Raw genomic sequence first — 18900 nt, 5'->3', positions numbered from 1 at the left:
GAACATCAACCCGACAGTCAAACATGGTGGTGGTAGTGTGATGGTCTGGGGCTCCCCTGCTGTTTCAGGACATGGACGATCAGTTCATTCACTGAAGCCCAAGCTCACTTGGACAACGACTAAGAGCACATCAGCAAGTCTACCTCTGAATATCTCAATAAGCAAATAAAAAAGAAGGTTTTGGGCTGCCCAAGTCAAAGTCTTGTACTTAATCTTGTTGAGATACTTTGGCATGACCTCTATTACACGATTATATTATATTTTTCTACTATTAAAAGATGTTTGATGATCTGAAACATTTAAGTTTGACATATATAAAAAAAACTAAGAAATCAAGATGAAGTAAATACTTTTTCATAGCATTTTTCTTTACTTTAGAGACTGCATAGCATTGAAAATGAGAGTCCATACACTTTAACCATTATAATTTATTTTATTGATATTTGTTTCTTTATAAGGTATCAAACAAGATAAAATTCAATGAACAGTTTTGAAGAAAACCCATGAGTAATACAGAATCAATTAATCTTGGCAAATACCATTGCACCATGTCCCAGTATCCCTAATAACACATTAATATTAAAGATAAACTTCATTTATACTGTTTTTAAATTAAACCAAAAAAGAAAAATCTGCCCACATCAAACATTTTTAGTAAACAAAAAAACTCAGCAGCAGTTATTTTGGCTAGAGAGAAAGCTTTGCAGTAGAAGACTTTTCCTGAGTCAAAATGTCCATTATAAGTAATGTATGGATTTCGTATAGAAAAGATGTCTCCAAAAAGTAAACATATCTAAAATCTTGCATATCTAGTCGAATTGTACACTGGACTATAACCAGACCCTTTGGAAGAGGCAGGCAGCATTGGTAAGCCTGTATTTGGGTCTTTCCTGCAGCGATTCAGAGCTTGCTTGTAGTTGATTTTCTCCTTTGTGATTGGGTCTATAATATCTTTGATGTAGGCGGACTCAGTTTCCAGGTCTCTCATTATTGTGTTGTCAATCATTCTGGACCCAACGGCATCCAAGATGCTAACTCTGTGACCGGTATCTGGATCGACCAGCCCTCCGGTCAGGTGCTGAGCCTCCATGAAGCGAATGGCAGTGTCCTTCGGCATCCAGCCTTTCTGAACAGCCTTTCCCACAGACAAACGCTCTTTGGTCACAGGGTCTTCAACTCCAGTGAAAGCCTTCTGTGCATTGAGCAGTCTCTGGATTTGACTATCCTCGATGAGGGCTCTGTTTGCTGCCTTGTGAACCGTATATCTCCCTTTATTGCTGATGTCAATGATTCCTCCTGTTGATGCCTGAGCCTCCAGAAGTCTTTGGGCAGTTGTGGAATCAATTAGCTTACTCACGGTGGCATTGCGTATTGTGTAGCAGGTGTCAGTGTCTGTATCTATTATTCCAGCAACTGGGTAGGTTTCTTTGGCAGCAGATGGGTTAATAGGTGCTGAATTGAGTGATGTGGTGGATTTTGGGGTGATTGAATTGAACTGGGACTGCTTCTTGTTGTCACCAGCGACTAGCAGGGCAAATTCTGAGATGGGAATTTTTCCTTGTTTGTACTGTTGCAGATCATATTCTGTCAATCTTCCTTCCTTCAGTGCATCTTTGATGGAGTACTGCTTTCCACTCTTGCGATCCTGGAGTACAGATATCTCCCCATCAGGTCCCAATGAAGTGATCTCCTCCCAGTCACACTCAAGCTCTTGCAAGTGAATGTACTGCGGACGATCAATCAAGCCCTGAAGGTAGGCATCATAAGGAGACATGTCTTTGCCGGTAACTGGGTCCAAAATTGTGATCTTTGTAGAGACATTGGTCTCTTTGGTTCTTGTTTCTGCACTCTCCTCTCTCTGTAGGTTCTGTATAAGCTCACGGATGATGCTATCTCGCTGATGGATCTTGTCTTTTTCGTCCAAGATGTCCCTCTCCAAACGCATGACATCAGACTCCATCTTAATGCTTCTCTGTCTGCTCATCTGCGTTCTTTCACTCATCAGTCGGCTCTGCTGCTGGAAGGACAGGCTGATATCGTGCCTCTTGCCATCAAGGGATCTAAGTTCACGAGTGAGGTCTTCCTTCTCTCTCTGTAAGGCATCTCGGTTCATAATCAGGGTTGTCTCCTCTCTTGAAGTAGCAGATTTGCTGTTCATTAGGAAATGGATTTTGTCATTGAAACGTCTAAGTTCATCCTCGAGGTCTTGTCTGGCAAATTTACTTTGAGACACCTGTTCTCTCAGGCGATCCCTCTCAGCCTCAACTGCCTGGTCTTTTTCAACACGGACAACCTCTTTGTAGACTGTCCTCTCACTGGACTTCTCTTTCTGCAAGATTTCAAGCTTTATGTTGATGTTACGGATTTCTCTCTGCAGTCTCAGAATATCACTGGTTTCCTTGTCCATGTCTGACCGCAGACTGCTTGTCAGCCTCTCCAGTTTCGGGTCTCTCTCCACCTTGAGCACCTCCTCGACAACTATGTTTTCCTCAACAGGTGGTGGGGCATTTTCCAGCTGTGAGATACGCAGTTTAATCTCTCTGACTTCAGACTCAGCTTGAATCCTCTTTTGGCGTTCAACACTCTCTCTGAGGATCCTCTCTTTCTCTTCCACCTTTGTTCTTAACTGTTGTAGCTCCAGTTCAAACTGACGCCGGTTCGTTACTTCTTCATCCAGGTTCCTGCTAAGCCTTTCGTGCTCGACCATTTGCCTTGGGTCTTTCTGCAAACGAACAACCTCTTGGAGAACCACCTTCTCTTCTGGTTTCTGTCTCTCCAACTGGATGTATTTATTTTTCAGGTCAAACACCATCTCTTCAATGGTGCGCCGAATCTGTGTCTCTTCCCGCACATTATTTCTCAAGCGGTCAAACTCTTTCTCTTGGAGTGGATCGGGCTCATACTTAATAACTTCTCTGGTGACAAGTTGGGTCTCTACCTTTGACTTTTCAGCCTTCCACTCATCTCTCTCTTGCCGGAGCATTCTCAGCTGGTCTTGGAGGGAGTCGTAATTGCTGTGTAAATTATGCACCTGGTCATTTAGCCTCTGAATTTCTCTCTCATTTTCGGGGCTTCTTTCCTCTTTAACCACCTCTTGGAAAACTTCTTTTGTTTCAATTCTTGGCTTCTCTGACTGAATGATGTTGAGTTCAGTTGTCACCTTGGTGAGCCCTCTTTCAAGGTCAGAGCGCTGCTTGCTGTAGTCTTGTATCTCTTTGCGGAGCCGCATTATCTCCACCTCTGTGTTTGGGTCTATCCTGTAGATCTCGTTAACAATTTCCTTCACCTCAACTCTGGGTTTCCATTCGTAAACTTCTCTGTAACGGTTGTGGAGCACCGTCAATTCATTGACCAGAGAGTTGTTTTCAATTCTCTCTTCCTCCAGGCTTGTTCGAATATTCTGGGATTCGTTGATTAGGTCTTGGTCTTGTTCAATCTTTTTGACTTCTTTAGTGATTATCTTAGGCTCAATGTTAGGAATCAGCCTCTCTAGTGCATTTATCTGACTCCTTGTTTGGAAGATGTCATCATTGAGGAGCTTGGTCCTTTTGCTCTCGTCAGAAATTTCTGTCTCAAATGTTTGCACTGCTCTCAGCATCTCTGGGTCTTTCTCCACTTTAACCACTTCCTTCTTAACCACCCTCTCTTTGATTGTTGGCCTCTTCTGCTGGAGAATTGTTACTTCTGTCTTCATCTGAATATGCTCCCCATCCCTCATCTGAATTTCTTCTCTCATCTTCGTTATTTGATCTCTCAGCTTAGCAGCCTCTGTATCCAGCTGGGGATCTTTCTCAAACTCTGTCACCTCTCTAGTCACCAGTTTTGGTGGAGCGCTCTTTACGGTTTCTGCCAGGGTGGTGACTTTTGTGTTTGTAACCTCAACCTCAGTTTGTATGGTGGTGCGCTTCATGATTTCCTCATGTAGCGTCTGCTGCAGAGCCCTCAGATCACTTTCCACTTTTGGGTCACGGTAGTACTTTAGTACTTCTTTCTCCTCGACACGTTCAACTCCACGGCGACTCTTCAAAGACAAAAACCTGTCTTTGAAAGTTCTCAGGTTTGTCTCAGCATGAGTCCTCCTCTCCTTCTCCTCCTCCAGCTCTTTTACCAGACCATCTAACTCAAAAGTACTCCTTTCAGACCGCACTTGCTGCTGTGCCACTGCTTGAACTGTCTCTTCATTCTGCAGCAGGAAAAGCAAATTTATTCAAAGTAATATTATTTGCAATGTAGCTTTAGTTTTATGGAAAGCATAATCTAAATGCATACAAAAGATAATAAATTCATTCACTGTTTTCTTACTCGTGATATGAGATTCTTAGCCAGGCCCATCTGTTTTTGGCGCTGGGTGTTTTCAGCTTTTGTTTCAGCGTAGCGGTTCACCAGACTCTTTTCCTGTAATAAGCAAACCTCATGTCACCTCGATCTATAAATAAATGTGAGAAGTGTGTATCATGTTGAAAAACACACAGACATTACCTCTTTCTGAATAGCCTCAGACAGTGTGGGCATACGTGGTTTCTTCGGAACGGTGGCGCCGGCGTCCTCAAGCGTACTGTTGTACGTGTCAACGTTGGTCTCGTACTCCTGCAGAGACGTGAAGATTTAAAATCTTTGAATTGTTTCATGTCATTTGTTGCCTATTTCAAACTCTTTAAGTACGACCCATGTCTGCTAATGTTAAAATTAAAATGTATTAATTTACTTTCTGTGTTGCCTAAAATGCATTTATGCATTCTATGCTTTTTTAGCTTTCAACACATTTGTCTTTACACTGGATGCCCTTCCTGAGGGAAGTCCCATTAGCCCCAGGATTAGCATTTCCTCCCAGGGTTGTACCGCTACACCATGGTTCCATAAATTATTGTATCATATTATTTATTATAAGTTAGGAGTCTTACATTGAGGAGATCCTGCAGGTCTTGAGAGAGGCTCGTCACCTTTTCCATGTCAGCTTCCTTCCGCGTCAGGTCGTCCATCACCCTCTGCAATGAGTAGGTATAGAAATATTAATCACCTAAAGTTACTGTCCTGTCATAATCACAGTGAATTTCTACAGGTTCATATTGAGAGTAATGTTTATACATCCATAAATCAAAAAGACATTATGTGTGGAGTGGGTAGCCAGTTTGTTATTTTATTCTTTATGTGATACTTAAAGGTAAATAATCAGAAGACAGTCTCACCTCTTGAGAGCTCTTCTTAGCAGCAATCTGAGACAGATCGTCATTGGGGCTTATCTTGTTTGTTGGCAGGTTGTCCAAGAATGAGTTCAGGGATTTACATGTGCTCTGGAACTCCTGGTTCTTTCCTGCAGTTTCGAGTAAGGTGCTTTCTCTGAGAGGAATATGAGAGGTATTAGGCACATTATGAGGTATTGGTGTATTAGGTACATTATGACAACAGAAACGCCTTATGTAATGAAACCTGTTTTACCTTTTAGTAGTGTAGTAGCACATTTTTATAGGTTATGTATAGATGTATATAGATTTATAGATGAAGTACAGATGAACCCCATTGCAGGTTGCAAATACCCAATCTAATCGTAAAGGTACTCCTCACTTCCTTGTTGCTTGATTTAAGTGATTTAAAAGGCTGATGAGGGAAAACCACTGTAGTCTGTCTTTCTAATAAAGCTGAAGGGACTGAGATGATGTGTTCACAGTCTGACTCTCACCTCTCCTTCAGCTGGTTGGCAACGTTGGTATAACGTGCTTGTAGCTGCTTGACCTCTGTTTTCTGGCGCTGGATGTCCGGGCAGTACTCCTGGTAGTCCTGCTGCAGAGAGCTGCACAGCTGCTCTGTGGTCTCCAGATCCTTGCTGAGCTTCTTCATGTCATTCTGAGCAGCTGCCACAGACTTTTGCTGGCTCTAAACACCACAAAGGAGATGTTCAATTCAAAGTGAACATTAGAGATATGCAAGAGAATTCAAATTTGTATGGTCAAGACTTCCTTACTTGAATTTCCTCAGCACGGGTTTCAATTGCTTTTGGGCCATCAGGGATCGGACCATCTTCACTCAGCCTTTTCTCAAAGCCGGAGACGAGACCATCCACCTTCTTGATCTGTTTCTCCAGGTTAAGTGAGGCATTTGCTCTGCAGAAAAGAAGATAAATAAACTACTAAATATACTAAGGTTATCTGTTATCTAGATCATCTACTCAAGTAACACAACTTAACAAAGATGGATAGAAGAATGAAAAACTGATTTAAGTTTTTAAAAATGTTGTTCCAAAATCAAACACCGCCATAAAACAAGCTCTTACTTCTTATTGTAAAGGTCAGCAAGTGCAGCAAGGTTGTCAGACTTGTTGCTGGCAGCACTGAGTTTGAGCGGCAGTCCCGAAGAGGTCCCGTTGGGATCTTTAGCCAGCAGGGGCTGCATGCCAGCCTGTGCAGCCTGTTGCTGCTGCTGTAGAGCCTGTAGTGTCTGAGCAGTTTGCTGTAAAGAGCATCCATACAACCCTCCATTAAACATCAGATATAAGTATAATTCACAGCATAATCATTTCATGCTGACAGTCTGCAGGAGTGAAGAATCCCTTTATGCTGTATAGGGTATGAATGCATACACACATATACGAGGATAATAACAGCAAAATAATGACTTTTATATGGTTTGTTTTAGTTTCTTGGTGTCACATGGTGAATGATATTTAGCTGGTGCTGATGTTAGTTTGTGTTTTTTCTCACCTCCTGCTCCTTCATCCTTTTGGCCAGATCACCAGCGGGATCACTGCGGCTCAGCGGGGCTCGCAGACGGCTCAGCATGCTCTCCTCAGCTTTGGCCAGGTCATTGTCCAGCTTGTCCAGCTGCTGAGAGAAGGCTGCTACTTTGGGGTCCATGGGGGCAGAAGACACTGGGGCTGAAGGAGGAAAAGGAGAGCTTTTTAAATGATTGATCTCACTTTAGTTGTGGTTTAAAGATGCAGTGATTGCATATAATGAGGACACTTATGCATTTAATTAATTGACAACAACCTAACTGCTGGGCCCTGGAGATTTCTGATTTGTTATTCTTCAGGGAGTCGGCCAGAGCGGCTCTTCTCTTCTTGATGTCTGCAAGCTCCTGGCCCAAACTAATGAACAAAAAGAAAGGGGCGGAGTCAAATAAAGGGCAGACGTCGGATGTGCCATTTGAGCTGTTTAATAATAAAGCTTGTCAGCACTTACAGGTCCACTTTATCAATGGCCTCTGAGTCAGGTGGTGGGATCTGGAAGCAAACTCCTGGGAATTTTTTAGTTTTTCCATCAGTGGAAATGACATTCCAGTTCGCAACGTCTGAGTTTGATTTTAAGGTGAACTTGTCTCCTCTTTGCAGAGAATCCTAAAAAAATAACGATTGATTCAGTCAGACAAGTCACTTTTCAAAGTTGTTGTTTTTTACTGCAGCCACATGCAGTTAGCGTTTTACATTTAGACAAAAATTGTTCCCCACCGTGCCTGTTTCCCAGTCGCACAGGGACTCCACAGTGATGGCTCTGCTGGGGGTCGTACGTCGCAGTTTCAGTGGAGCGATGGTGGTGCTGCGTTTCCTCAGGTCGGCCAGCAGCTGTTCACATTTCTGCACATCTTTCTCCTCCGCCTGGTAGGAAAAACACACAAAGATTAAAAAACGATTCCAAACATATCTTTTCACATAATTTTTCTGCTGGGTTTAACAAACTTAGTGTAATATCCCACAAAATGAACCTCTGTTTCCTCCTGATTTCAGTACCGTGGCAATGAAAGACTGCTCTATAACACATCTCAATCAGTGGGTGGTGGCAAACCAGGTGTGTGAGCACCTTTAACTCATTTTATGTATTTGTTTTTGTTAGTTCTGGTGTATATTGGCAGAACTGTAAAGTTTCATGTGACCTGCCCAGCAAATTAACAGTTTTCCTTCAGTCTGCTGTGTTTACACCTTATATTTTCTCATATATATGTCCATTTACATATGAATAAATAAATAAACTTTGAGAATTATTCAATAAATATAACTCAAAGACTTTATAATTTCCCTTTTTAGGCTTCCACTGAACAGAATCAACTTTTGGAGACTTTCCCTGTTTTACTTTTGGACTTTGGAGTCTCCTTGTCTCCAGCTTTGCCCGCCCCAGTGCCTCATTTTCTATCCAAATCTCCTTCTCATTCACTTTTTTAAAATCCTCACTGCTAGCTTGAAAGAGGGGTGCAAGCTGAATTTCTTATGTGTGCTGAGTTGCAGTACTGGTGGCTGGACGTACCTCAAGCTGCAGCAGTTTCTCAGTTTTGCTCTTCTTGCTGAGAGTCTTGGGGTCCAGGGTGCTGTTGAGCTTGGTCAGCGACTCTGACAGCTGCTCGCTGTCATATTGGTACTGAAAAACGGAACAAAGCACACTTTTTCTTTTGTTTTGAGTTTATGCATAAAATCTGCAAATGGTGATGACAGAACAGGTTGCAAACTGAGCACTGCATTGCGATGAACTCTGTCTCACCCTATTGAAATCCTCCACGCTGTCCAGGTGCGTCTCTTGACAGATGCAGAGATTGAGGAATTTCTGCCACTCATTTCGTACATCATCTCTTTGAGCCTGGAAATATAATGAAGGGAGTTGACATACCTTTAAACAGCATTCAGGATGAAAGAGTGAAGCTGATGTTGTTAACGGGCTTTTCAAGTACCTGTATTGTGTCGCTTGCGGGGTGCTTCATTTCAACAAGTCTCTCGCCTTCGTCCTGGAGTTTGTTCACCTCGGCCTCGTGGGACAGCAGACTGTTGTTCTTGAAATTCTAAATGAGATCAAATCAAAATTGATGTATTTATGTGTGAATTCATCCAGGTACAGAACCAAAACAACTTCTGTCACACTGGACAGGCCACACCTCGTGATTGGTGAGCCTTTCAATTCTATTTTTCATCTGACTTAAAAACGCATTAATCCTAACCTCATACTGCCTCCGAACGTCAGGAGGGTCCAACATGTGGTCACTCCAGTCTTGCTTTTTGATCTTATTCTGCTCTTCTGCCAGGAAGTTCAGCTCCTTGTTGCAGCCCTGCATGTACTCGTACAGGCTATTAAGGTAGTGACGGCGCCACTTGGAGTTGTCCTTAGGAGAAATAAATTAAAATGGAAAGACAAATGAGTACCCCTAAAATAATTTTTTATTCATTTATTCATGTAATAATTATTATTTCTTTCTTTCTTTCTTTTGATTTTTTTAATTTCTTTTAATTTTTTTTTACTTTTTTGGGGGAAATTTTAAGCAGAAATTTACATTTTTCATTTTTTCTCCAACAAAGAAAAAAACAAAAAATAGAAAAATTGCCTCACAGCTTTTTACACTGCCAAAACCAAAAGTGAAATAAGACTTGTGTTTATCTTTGAACATTAAGTGACTGAAGCAACTCACCAATAAGTTGTTGTACTGTTTTTTCAGAGCGTCGTATTTCTCCTTAAAAAACAAGACAGCGAATGTGAGCGGCTGTTTGAAATGCTTTTTGCTTAATAAAGGACACAAGCTGCAATCAGTTTTAAGTAGAACACATCATGCAAGCATGTGTTCTTGTGTAATCATGCATGCAGACCTTGCTGCCAGCAGAAGCGAGGCAGAGCTGCGTGTTGTAGGCGTCAATCTCTTTGTGTACGATGTTGTGAGCAGCAATCTGCTTCTCCAGATCAGCCATACTAGGGCCAAACTGCTCCACATCCACCAGTTTCTGAAAGCACAGACACCAGAAGAAAGCAGTTCATGGAAATGTAGTGATGAGATATCAAAGGACAGGGTGGCCAGGCTAGTGCTAGCTAAAAAGGGAACTATAGATAGAATTACATAGAAATTACAGATTGCTGACATCATGTCAAAGGAGTCTGATTTCTCTACGATGCTCAAATAAGCAACAGTGCGACTCAAAGTTTGAACAGTTTTTGTTACAGAGCGTCTGACTACAGAGGAAAATACTTGTTGGTGGCAGCAGTTTTAAAGCAGTTTTTTGTCCTTTTTGTTGACAATAAGAGCATTAATATTTAATAGAGTATGAAAGACTGACGTGGATGTTCAGACAGTGTAACAGTACTTACTTGCTTCTCACTTAAAACAGGCCCCCAGTCAATTAAGGGCATCCGCGACACATCATCAATCTGCTCGTAGATGTCTCTGTAGACGGTACAGTCCTTCAGCCAGCGCTCATGAAGATGAAGGACACTGGAGACATCAAAGGGCAGAAAAGACACAAAGAAACAAACAACTGTGGTTAATGTGGAGCTCCAATGAGTTCAAAGTTAATGATATTTAAACAGCTAAAATGTTTTAAAATCCTCAGTATGTTCTCAGAGGAGGGACCAGGTATACTGCAAATCTTCTGTGTTGTATTTATTCTGCATGAACTCACTCGCTCTCTATGTCTGTGGCTTGTGGATGTTTTAGGTTCTTGGCTTTGTCAACATCTATGAAGAGCTTCTTCAGCAGGCCCTCAGCTTCACCCAGCTCATCTGAGATCTCCCTCTGATGCTGGTACGGCAGCTCTTTCTTGTCATTTTCAAAATCCTGTCAAAGGCAGACAACAGATAAGGTGACGTTTTTACAAAGCAATGAAGGCAATCGTTCATAAAATTAGAGGTTTTGTTTTGTTCTTACCACAGCAAGCAGCTCCTCAGCCCTGAGGACGTTTTTCTCCACCAAGTCTGCATCTTTTTGCATCTGGGTGATCAGCAAGGCCAAGTCGGTGGCCTGTGACCTGCAGCAGACAACAAAGGTCAGAGGTTGAACAGCAGCACACATCAGTTCAGGGATGATACAGAATTGGTAAGTATACGAGTACTCCCACGCAGAAGTTTTGAATAATTAACAGCTTGATTACAGTCAAACCTTATGGTGTGCATTTTTATGAGCACTCTCACTACCAACAAAGACTTATTTATATTTGTGGACAAACTTCACATCCCCAGGTCATCCTTTATATAAAAAAAATCTGCACAGTGAGGGTGTTTTTGTTTTTATTTTTTCCATTCAGTGTTTTTTATTTTGCACAAACTGCACAGTTTCCAGATCTTTTAGGATGGAGTAGGATTTTTCCACCCTTCGCACCACACCCAAAACGTTCCTTAAATTCTACCCATTCTTGAACTTTGACTGTCACTCCCTCTGTCAGTGTTTGAGTTGATTGTGTCGCTGCTCGGAGTAAAGCAAAGCAATGACTAAGATTGTCAAAATGAGGAGGAGGAAGACATTCCATTGAGAGATTAGCTACACCCATGAAGGTGAAGTCTTTGGGATTGGAGACAAATATTGTATTTGTTTTATTTAAGAGGCTTTGTATCTACTGCCTGAATAAATCATGGGGTAGAGCTCAGTTAAAAGTTAAATTAGATTAAATCAAAGTTTTTGCAAACTGCAAACTGGGTTTTGGAGATATGTTGTATAATTGGTTCAGCAATGTGTGTGTGGTTTAAAAATAGACTTTTTAAAATCCAGGTTTGCCTCATTTAACTGAGATTTATGTATTTTACAACAAGATGCTATAACACACACACACACACACACACACACACACACACACACACACACACACACACACACACACACACACACACACACACACACACACACACACACACACAGACAGACACATTCTAAATATGGCAACTTTCAACATATTACACATTGCACAGCAGTCTCTGAAGTTTAAAAAATGTTGCTAAAGTAGAGCTACAGTTCAAAAAATACAGATGAAAAAATCTTAGCAGCACAATTTTTTGGTGTATCTGTCAGTGTCAACATTAAGAAAAGAGATATGAAAAGCTGTCAGACTGGGCTGGACTGGGACAAAAAATCAGCCCAGGTATTTTGACTAGAGACCGGCCCACCAGGTATTATAGGAAAAACCATAAAGCCTTTGAATGAAAACAAACGCTGTTGTGACAGTGATGCACAGTCTTGTTGGTATATACGTATGATTTCTATGACGATGAGGGATGAGAGAAGAAGAGGCAGAATAAACACACAAATACACAGAATAACTCCAGCTTTGTGTCTTTTTTTCATTCTAGCTGAAGTATGAGACAAATCGCTTGCTTTTCACCTCAACATGAATGTATTGTAATTGGTCCAGCCCAGAGTCGATCACAACCATTGGACAATCCACCACCTTTCATTGTTTATACCATTAACATAAAAATGAAAAATCACTATCTGCCCACCGGTAATAACCATGTTATTATAAAGAATAACATGGTTATATTAACCAGTGTAAGTAAGTTTACTTATGAAGCCCTTTTAACAGATAAGTAGTCACAAAGTGTTGCACATAAAATAGAGTAAAATAGATTTAAATGTGAAAAACATAATAAAAACAAGCTCAAAGATCAAGACAAAGAATAAATGAAATCAAGAAAATAAAACGATTTTTAACTGCTTTTTTAAAAGAGAGTCAGCGCTTTTGAAAACTGCTTATAGAGGAAATGACCAGTGGGCCGAGGATTCAGTCTGAGAAAAGTCACACTGATGCTGAAATTACACTTATGTGCAAAACGAAATCAAAGAATCTGGTTCTGCAGCTGCTGTCACAACGACTGCCCTGTTCCTGCTCACTCAGCAGGAGGGACAGGTATGCATTCCCACCTTTGCAGTCAAAGAAAAACCTGTTTAGTTACCATTGTTTATAGAAACAGTAGGTGCAGTGGGCTGTGGAAGAGATTTATCCTCTTTGCTCTAAAAAAACAAATGATCAAATAAATACATGAAAAAAAGAGAGTCTGTGATCATCAGACAGAGGAGCATGAGCCAAACATACCAAACACATGCTATACTACGCATGGCGCCATGTTTCCAATAATTACACTCAATTTGGATTTTTAAAGGTAAATTTTAAAAGTAGCTTTAATCTCTAGTTTGTCTTCTGTAATATACAGATCTTTATATTTTACTTTTTTACTTTCCTACATGTCGGATATTTAGTTCTGAGTTTGTCTTGATAAAGGTGAACTGTGTAGGGACTGAAATGAATAAAGGTCTGATTTCTGATCTCTTTTATTTAAAGCTGTCACCTTTGGTTTATTCACTTTTTTCTTTTATTAATAGCAGATAAGAATTACTGGTCACACCCATACATTGATGTAGACACATACAGTATCTGCATCAAATGTGTGCTTTTTTTTTTTTTTTTTTAAATCAAGCAGCAGTGTGATATTCCTGTGCAGGAGTGGCTGTGCAGGGTTTTCCAGGAGTGTCTTGTAAGGTGATACTTTGAGTTTCTCATAAGGTGTTTTGGGGGAACTTTCTGCTTTCCTCAGCATGAATCAAGTATTTGTGTGGGCTGCTTGTGTGGTCATGCTGAGCTTTTAGCCAATTTTTAAAAAATGGTTAAAGAAATCGTTAAACTGCTCTTCTTCAACAGTTGGTGGTTTTTAGTAAATTATTAAATGAATGACTGCTACAGAAAACACTACTATGAGACCAGTTTAAACTGGATTATCTGCATAATTTAGAAGGGCTTGCCTGCATTTTTTAGATGATAGTAAGATCTCACATCTTCTGCACAAACACCCTCATTTCCCCCTCAAGCTAAACTCATATTGTAAAAAAAAGGTCTGATTTCATAGTAAAATTAGGTTCAAGAATTGTTATTTTACAACATGACCACTGGAGCAAAGAAATGGATGTTGAATGCCGAAATGAATCTGTGCTTTACAGTCAGCAGAGTCATTATTAAATCCCTGCGTAACCAGCGCTCTAATCTGTGATGTAACCAAAGGCACCAGCAGAACAAGATGAATGTCTGAGAGCCGCCCAGACTCAACACACACAAATACAAATTTTTCCATGACGTCTTTGGGCTTTTCGACTTCTTGGAGACTCAGCCTGACCCGAGCATTAGCTGCCACTTTTACCTTTATTTGTACCTTTATTTTAAAAACATTTAAAAACGTCCCAGTGCCATGTCTAATGCACAAATCCATACATCGCAGCTCTCCAGCTGTCCGTGTCATTTCCAACAAACACCCAGGAATCATCTTTGATTGCAATTCACAAATTTTCTTAAACTAATAAATAAACAATTATCAGACAATAGAAATGACTGAATGAAACGAACAGCACTTCCTGTGCGTCACTCTGTAATGTACAGTTAAAAACCAACGCCCACATGAGAGGCAGAAACCAGCTAAGCAAAACGGACAACCCAGCCCTCATCACGCCTCAGCAGAGAGAAAATATGTCTGAAGCCGAGCCAAGGTGAAGGCACAAGCCGGACACCACCTGACGGTGAGATCACGTCAGCGGTCTTTTGTTACTCCCAGGAACAAAAAGGTGAAGTGGTCGGCTTTGCAGCTGAATGTGGGGCTCTTTCTATGAATAGAAACTGATCCTGAGGAAACCTGAAGAAAACCCATCCTCAATACTATCCATTACTTAAAAAGGTGATCATCCCACTTCGCCGCTTTGAATGCAGCGACTTAAATGGCGTTCTGATCTGTGATCCGGAGACTTTTGGCAGATTTGCCATGAGTTAGATTCAGTGGCTCTTCATGAGCCTTCTCTTTATATTTAGCACATGAAAATGACCTCACCCACATTATGCATCAAATGGAATTCATTTTTATTCGCAATCCTCTAAAGCAGGTTGCTGTCAGCTTTAAGTAAATGTTTGGAACCTGTGCCACCTGACTGTCATATTTCCATATCTGATCTGAACAGCTGCCTAGCCTGATAGGACTCCCTACATCTTCAAGCAACAAAAGCTCTCCAATAATCATTTTGCACAGACAGAAAGTTTCTCTGTGAATGATTTTTTTCCTCCAGTACAATAAAATTACTAATACAAATGATCTGACACCTGTCAAGGGTCTAACACCAATAAATTAGGTTTAGGGTAAATTTCTGCCTGATAATCAGGATGACAACATCTTTCAATTTCACTTTTAGTCGTATTTCCCTCATTTCACTCGTCCTCTTGCAGGACACCGTTGCACATCGTGTTTACAAAGTAAACTTGACCCCTGGCTTGTATTTAGCTTTCGCTTTTTCCAAAAGATTAACTCTCACATAACTCAGCACTTGAAAGCAGTGAAGGAATTCCCTAGGAAAACATGCATTTAAACCTCCTTTAAACTTGTAATATAATAAACCACAAAACAGACGCACATAGAGAAAGAGGGCAGCAAGAACACACAGGAAACATGACACAGTTCTTGGCTTTAGAAGAACAGGAACAGGAGGAACATGACAGAGATACAGTGTCACCACACTCATACACGCATTCATAAAATCCACAGTGAATAACTCACTTGCTGATCTTCCCCGAGACCTTGAGTGTACCATTCTTAGTGTCCTTGGAGCTCTCCTTTTTCTTAAACATCTTGGCGGATGTCAAGCAGAGATCCTGAGTAAAAACTCTCACTCTCTCTCTGTCTCACTCCTTCTTCGTCTCTGACTCCTGCTCTCTCTGGTTCTTGTCAAACACACTGAAGTATACAAACACACACACACTCATGTCACCACGGTGTTTAATGCCAGTGGCTCCTCCCAAACAGGTTAACAGGTGTGTCAACGCCCAAACATCCACCTTGCAGAGGACGACTGGACCGACCTGTTCTCTGCACTCTCCCTCTCTTCTTCCCTTCTTCAGGCCAGCCCTTCCTTTCATTGGGCCCCTGACACACTCTCCAAACTCGCACAGGTCTTTTAATTACCAACAAAGCAGGAATGCATAATTCAGAAAGCCAGAGGGAAACACTCCATTCCTGCACTGTTCACTCGGCTCTGTGTGTCACACGCATTGTGAAGATTATATCCCTTGGGATAATTATAGAGCTGAAAAATGATCCAGCGCTACAAACCCAAAATGGTATTGAACTGCAAATCTGATTCCTTAAAGGGATAGGTGAGTTTTGTCACAAGGTTTCTCTCAAGGTTATTCGTATAAGAGGATACATAATATTAGGCAACTCGATTTCACGTTTACCCCAAAAAATAAATAATAATTCTGGCCTTTCAAGACTTCAGTGAATAATACCAATAATATACCAGAATAATACCAGTCTGGTTTTAAAGGTAGCAGCACAGAAATTGGGCCTTACAGTCTTGTTTGCATAAACTGTAGATAAAAGATTGAAATGACCACTGCAACATCACCGTAAAGTCCTGCACACCTCAAAACCCTTAAAAATAGAGACCAAGATACTGAGCCGTTTGTAAGAGAAGCTGAACTGCCCTTTTAAAAGGTTTCTATATAAGTTGATTTCTTTTTTCCTCCAGAGGAGTTGTCCACTGCTGGCCATTTGAAAAAGCACTGATGTATCCATATTTTACACATGTGATTCTTAATGATTGTTAACATTGGATCAAACAGCCCTAAAGTGTCTGATCTGGTCTGTCCTAGGTGATTACATAACTCACCCCCATTAGAGGTACGGTTTCTGAGCTGCTCTTGTCTTATTTAAAGTTTGTGTATCATATGGGGTCTCTCAGGGCTTAGTTTTGGATCCACTTCTGTTTCATTTGTGGACTACATCATAAAGTCATACAGTAATTCATATTATAAATAAACTGAGGCTAAACAGTTATACTGTTTCTGCCAACAAACTCAGCGCAGCGCTGATATCAAATATCTATTGAAAGAATTTTTTTTTAAAACCGACATATATTCTAATAATAAACCCATGAGGCACCAGATTCCCCTTTATTGATACCTATGTTGGTGAAACCTTGTGAGCATGGCAAAACACACACACAACCACACATATATTTTCAAGGTTTTGCCATATGTGTAATCCACATTGTGTAAAGTGACGCATACGGCTAATGAATATTACATTTAATGTAGAATCAATATAGCATTATCCCCTTTTATTTATTTTATCCCATCTTATATATTTTTTATTTACTTATCCATATTTTTAAAAAGAATATATTATTTTTGTGTAATCTTTGCAATTTGTTTCCTTTTTTAATCGCATGTAAAATTTGCATTGTAAATACATTTTTACTTCTGAAGAAGGACAGTTACAGCTCTGAAATGTCTGAAATATGTAGCACAGGAGGAGTTTTGGCACAACAGCTCACTGTTGATTGGTCTGAAAGGCATTTTTACAATTTTTAACTTTTTTTTTTCTCCCAGTGTAGATTAAATCTCTTTTTTGGACTGTCATTAATTGAATTTGGTTTTGTCATAATGACAAGTGGCTCAAGGTGCTTTTATTGTAAGGTAAAAACCCTATAATAATACAGAGAAAACCCCAACAGTCATATGACCCCTCTTTGAGCAAGTGCTTTGGCGACAGTGGCAAGGAAAAACGTTTAAACCTCTGCCAGAATCAGGCTCAGGGAGGCGGCCATGTCCTGTGACTGGTTGGGGTGAGGGGAGGAAGCCAGTATGAGGACATGCTGTGTGAAAAAGAAAATGTGCGATAATTATTAAAAGGTTATCCTCATTTCCAGCTCAATGTTTTTATTTTTGGACTGTTATTTTATTATGTTATTATTTGTCTTATCCCTGGACTGAAACTGGACCTCTAAAACAACCTGTTTTAAAACCTAAAGACGAGTTCACATCAGAGCTGTGTGCCCGAGATGATCCTCTCGGCCTGATATCTGTCTGAAACTGAGCATTTGGTTTACATGCTGACCTCATTGCTAATAACCTGCTTCATGTTATATATGAGCATCCATTATTCTAAATATATGTGTAACAGCTAATTGCTTTCAACCACACCTTCCTTTATTATAGTTACATTTTACTTGAGTATTAGAACATTAAAAATTTATATGGAAGACGTGTGTAGAAATAATTAGCAGCAGTAAAATAATCAAAGAAAGAAGTGATTCCATGTGTGAGTGATAAGTGGACGCAGAACAAATGGTCTTTATGTTATCCCATATTTCTCTACCTCTGTATCCTGTTAAGTCCCTGGGATCAGAGATAAAGGATATATTTATTATCCTGGAAAGAAATGTGCTGGAGAATAATCACACTACCATGAAGGAAACATAAACAGAGACTAAATACCTCATAGAAATCGCACTGACTTATTTAAAGGTGACATCTGCTGGGACAATTTCGTTTATAGGTTTCTGTCTTGCATGCTGGAAAACTCTATCTACTGCCAGACAATAGCAACTTGATGCATTAGTATATCCAAGAAATTTCTCTGCTACCATAACTAAAAAAAAACACAGCATTCCCAATCTGAGAGCTCCAAATTAATGAGAATATTCAGGAGACGATAGTTTACACAGTGAGATCAATTTTTTTTCCCCTTTCTGATTTTTCCTTTTTCTTCCTTGAGCCTTTTTTTCCTGAATTTATAACAAGGAAATTAAGTCGTTCTCATTTGGCTATGTCACCCTGACACCTCACTATTAAGCCTGAGTCAAAGCTTGGAGCAGACCTGTGCCACAAACACTGAGGGACACTGTGTACAGTCAACAGTGGAACATCCAAAGGGTCAGAAAGTAATTTACATAACACTTTCATATAGTGGTACATGCCATAAATCTACTGATTACAGGTTGCTCCATACACTGGAATGTTTAGTGTGCAGCATCTAAAGACGTGGAAGTTATTCCAGATCAGGGCGTCTCTCTGCTGCATAGCAACAATTGGAAATCACGAGAAAAAATGTAGCTAAGCAGCTTTCAACAGCGTTGCAACAGCGAGAGCACGCTGTGCTCATTGGTCCAGTCACACAACGTTTCTCTCTGGGTGGGTCTACGTGTCTGGAGTAACATACTTTTTCACTTGCTCACATATATTGTATATTGTGGTTGCACCCAGGTAACAAACTGTAGCAATACTTTCATCTTAAACCTCAAGTGAGCTGCTGAAAATGACGCATAGACAGGGGTCATTTTCCTCTATATCAGGGGTGGGGAACTCCAGGCCTCAAGGGCCGGCGTCCTGCAGGTTTTAGACGTGTCCTTGATCCAACGCAGCTGATT

At 40.5% G+C, this 18900-nt stretch overlaps 1 protein-coding gene across 1 annotated transcript; it reads right to left on the bottom strand.

The window, feature by feature from the left end:
• Positions 1–413: 413 nt before the first annotated feature.
• On the bottom strand, positions 414–15448 carry evpla (envoplakin a). The gene is made up of 22 exons (XM_005934486.3): positions 15249–15448; positions 10603–10702; positions 10358–10512; positions 10047–10170; positions 9554–9685; positions 9379–9420; positions 8914–9075; positions 8650–8757; positions 8463–8558; positions 8232–8342; positions 7442–7588; positions 7176–7330; positions 6984–7081; positions 6696–6868; positions 6269–6444; positions 5960–6098; positions 5678–5871; positions 5187–5337; positions 4902–4985; positions 4480–4587; positions 4303–4395; positions 414–4183 (listed from the first exon to the last, which is right to left on the bottom strand). The coding sequence occupies exons 1-22, from the start codon at positions 15317–15319 to the stop codon at positions 794–796; spliced, it is 6009 nt and encodes a 2002-aa protein (XP_005934548.1). The 5' UTR covers positions 15320–15448; the 3' UTR covers positions 414–793.
• Positions 15449–18900: the final 3452 nt, after the last annotated feature.

The sequence above is a fragment of the Haplochromis burtoni genome, unplaced genomic scaffold (assembly GCF_018398535.1).
Source record: "Haplochromis burtoni strain Fernald_Lab_line unplaced genomic scaffold, NCSU_Asbu1 Contig_181, whole genome shotgun sequence".
Lineage (NCBI taxonomy): Eukaryota > Metazoa > Chordata > Actinopteri > Cichliformes > Cichlidae > Haplochromis > Haplochromis burtoni.
The sequence above is the reverse complement of the archived record's forward strand: the minus strand, read 5'-3'. Positions and strand labels throughout refer to the sequence as shown.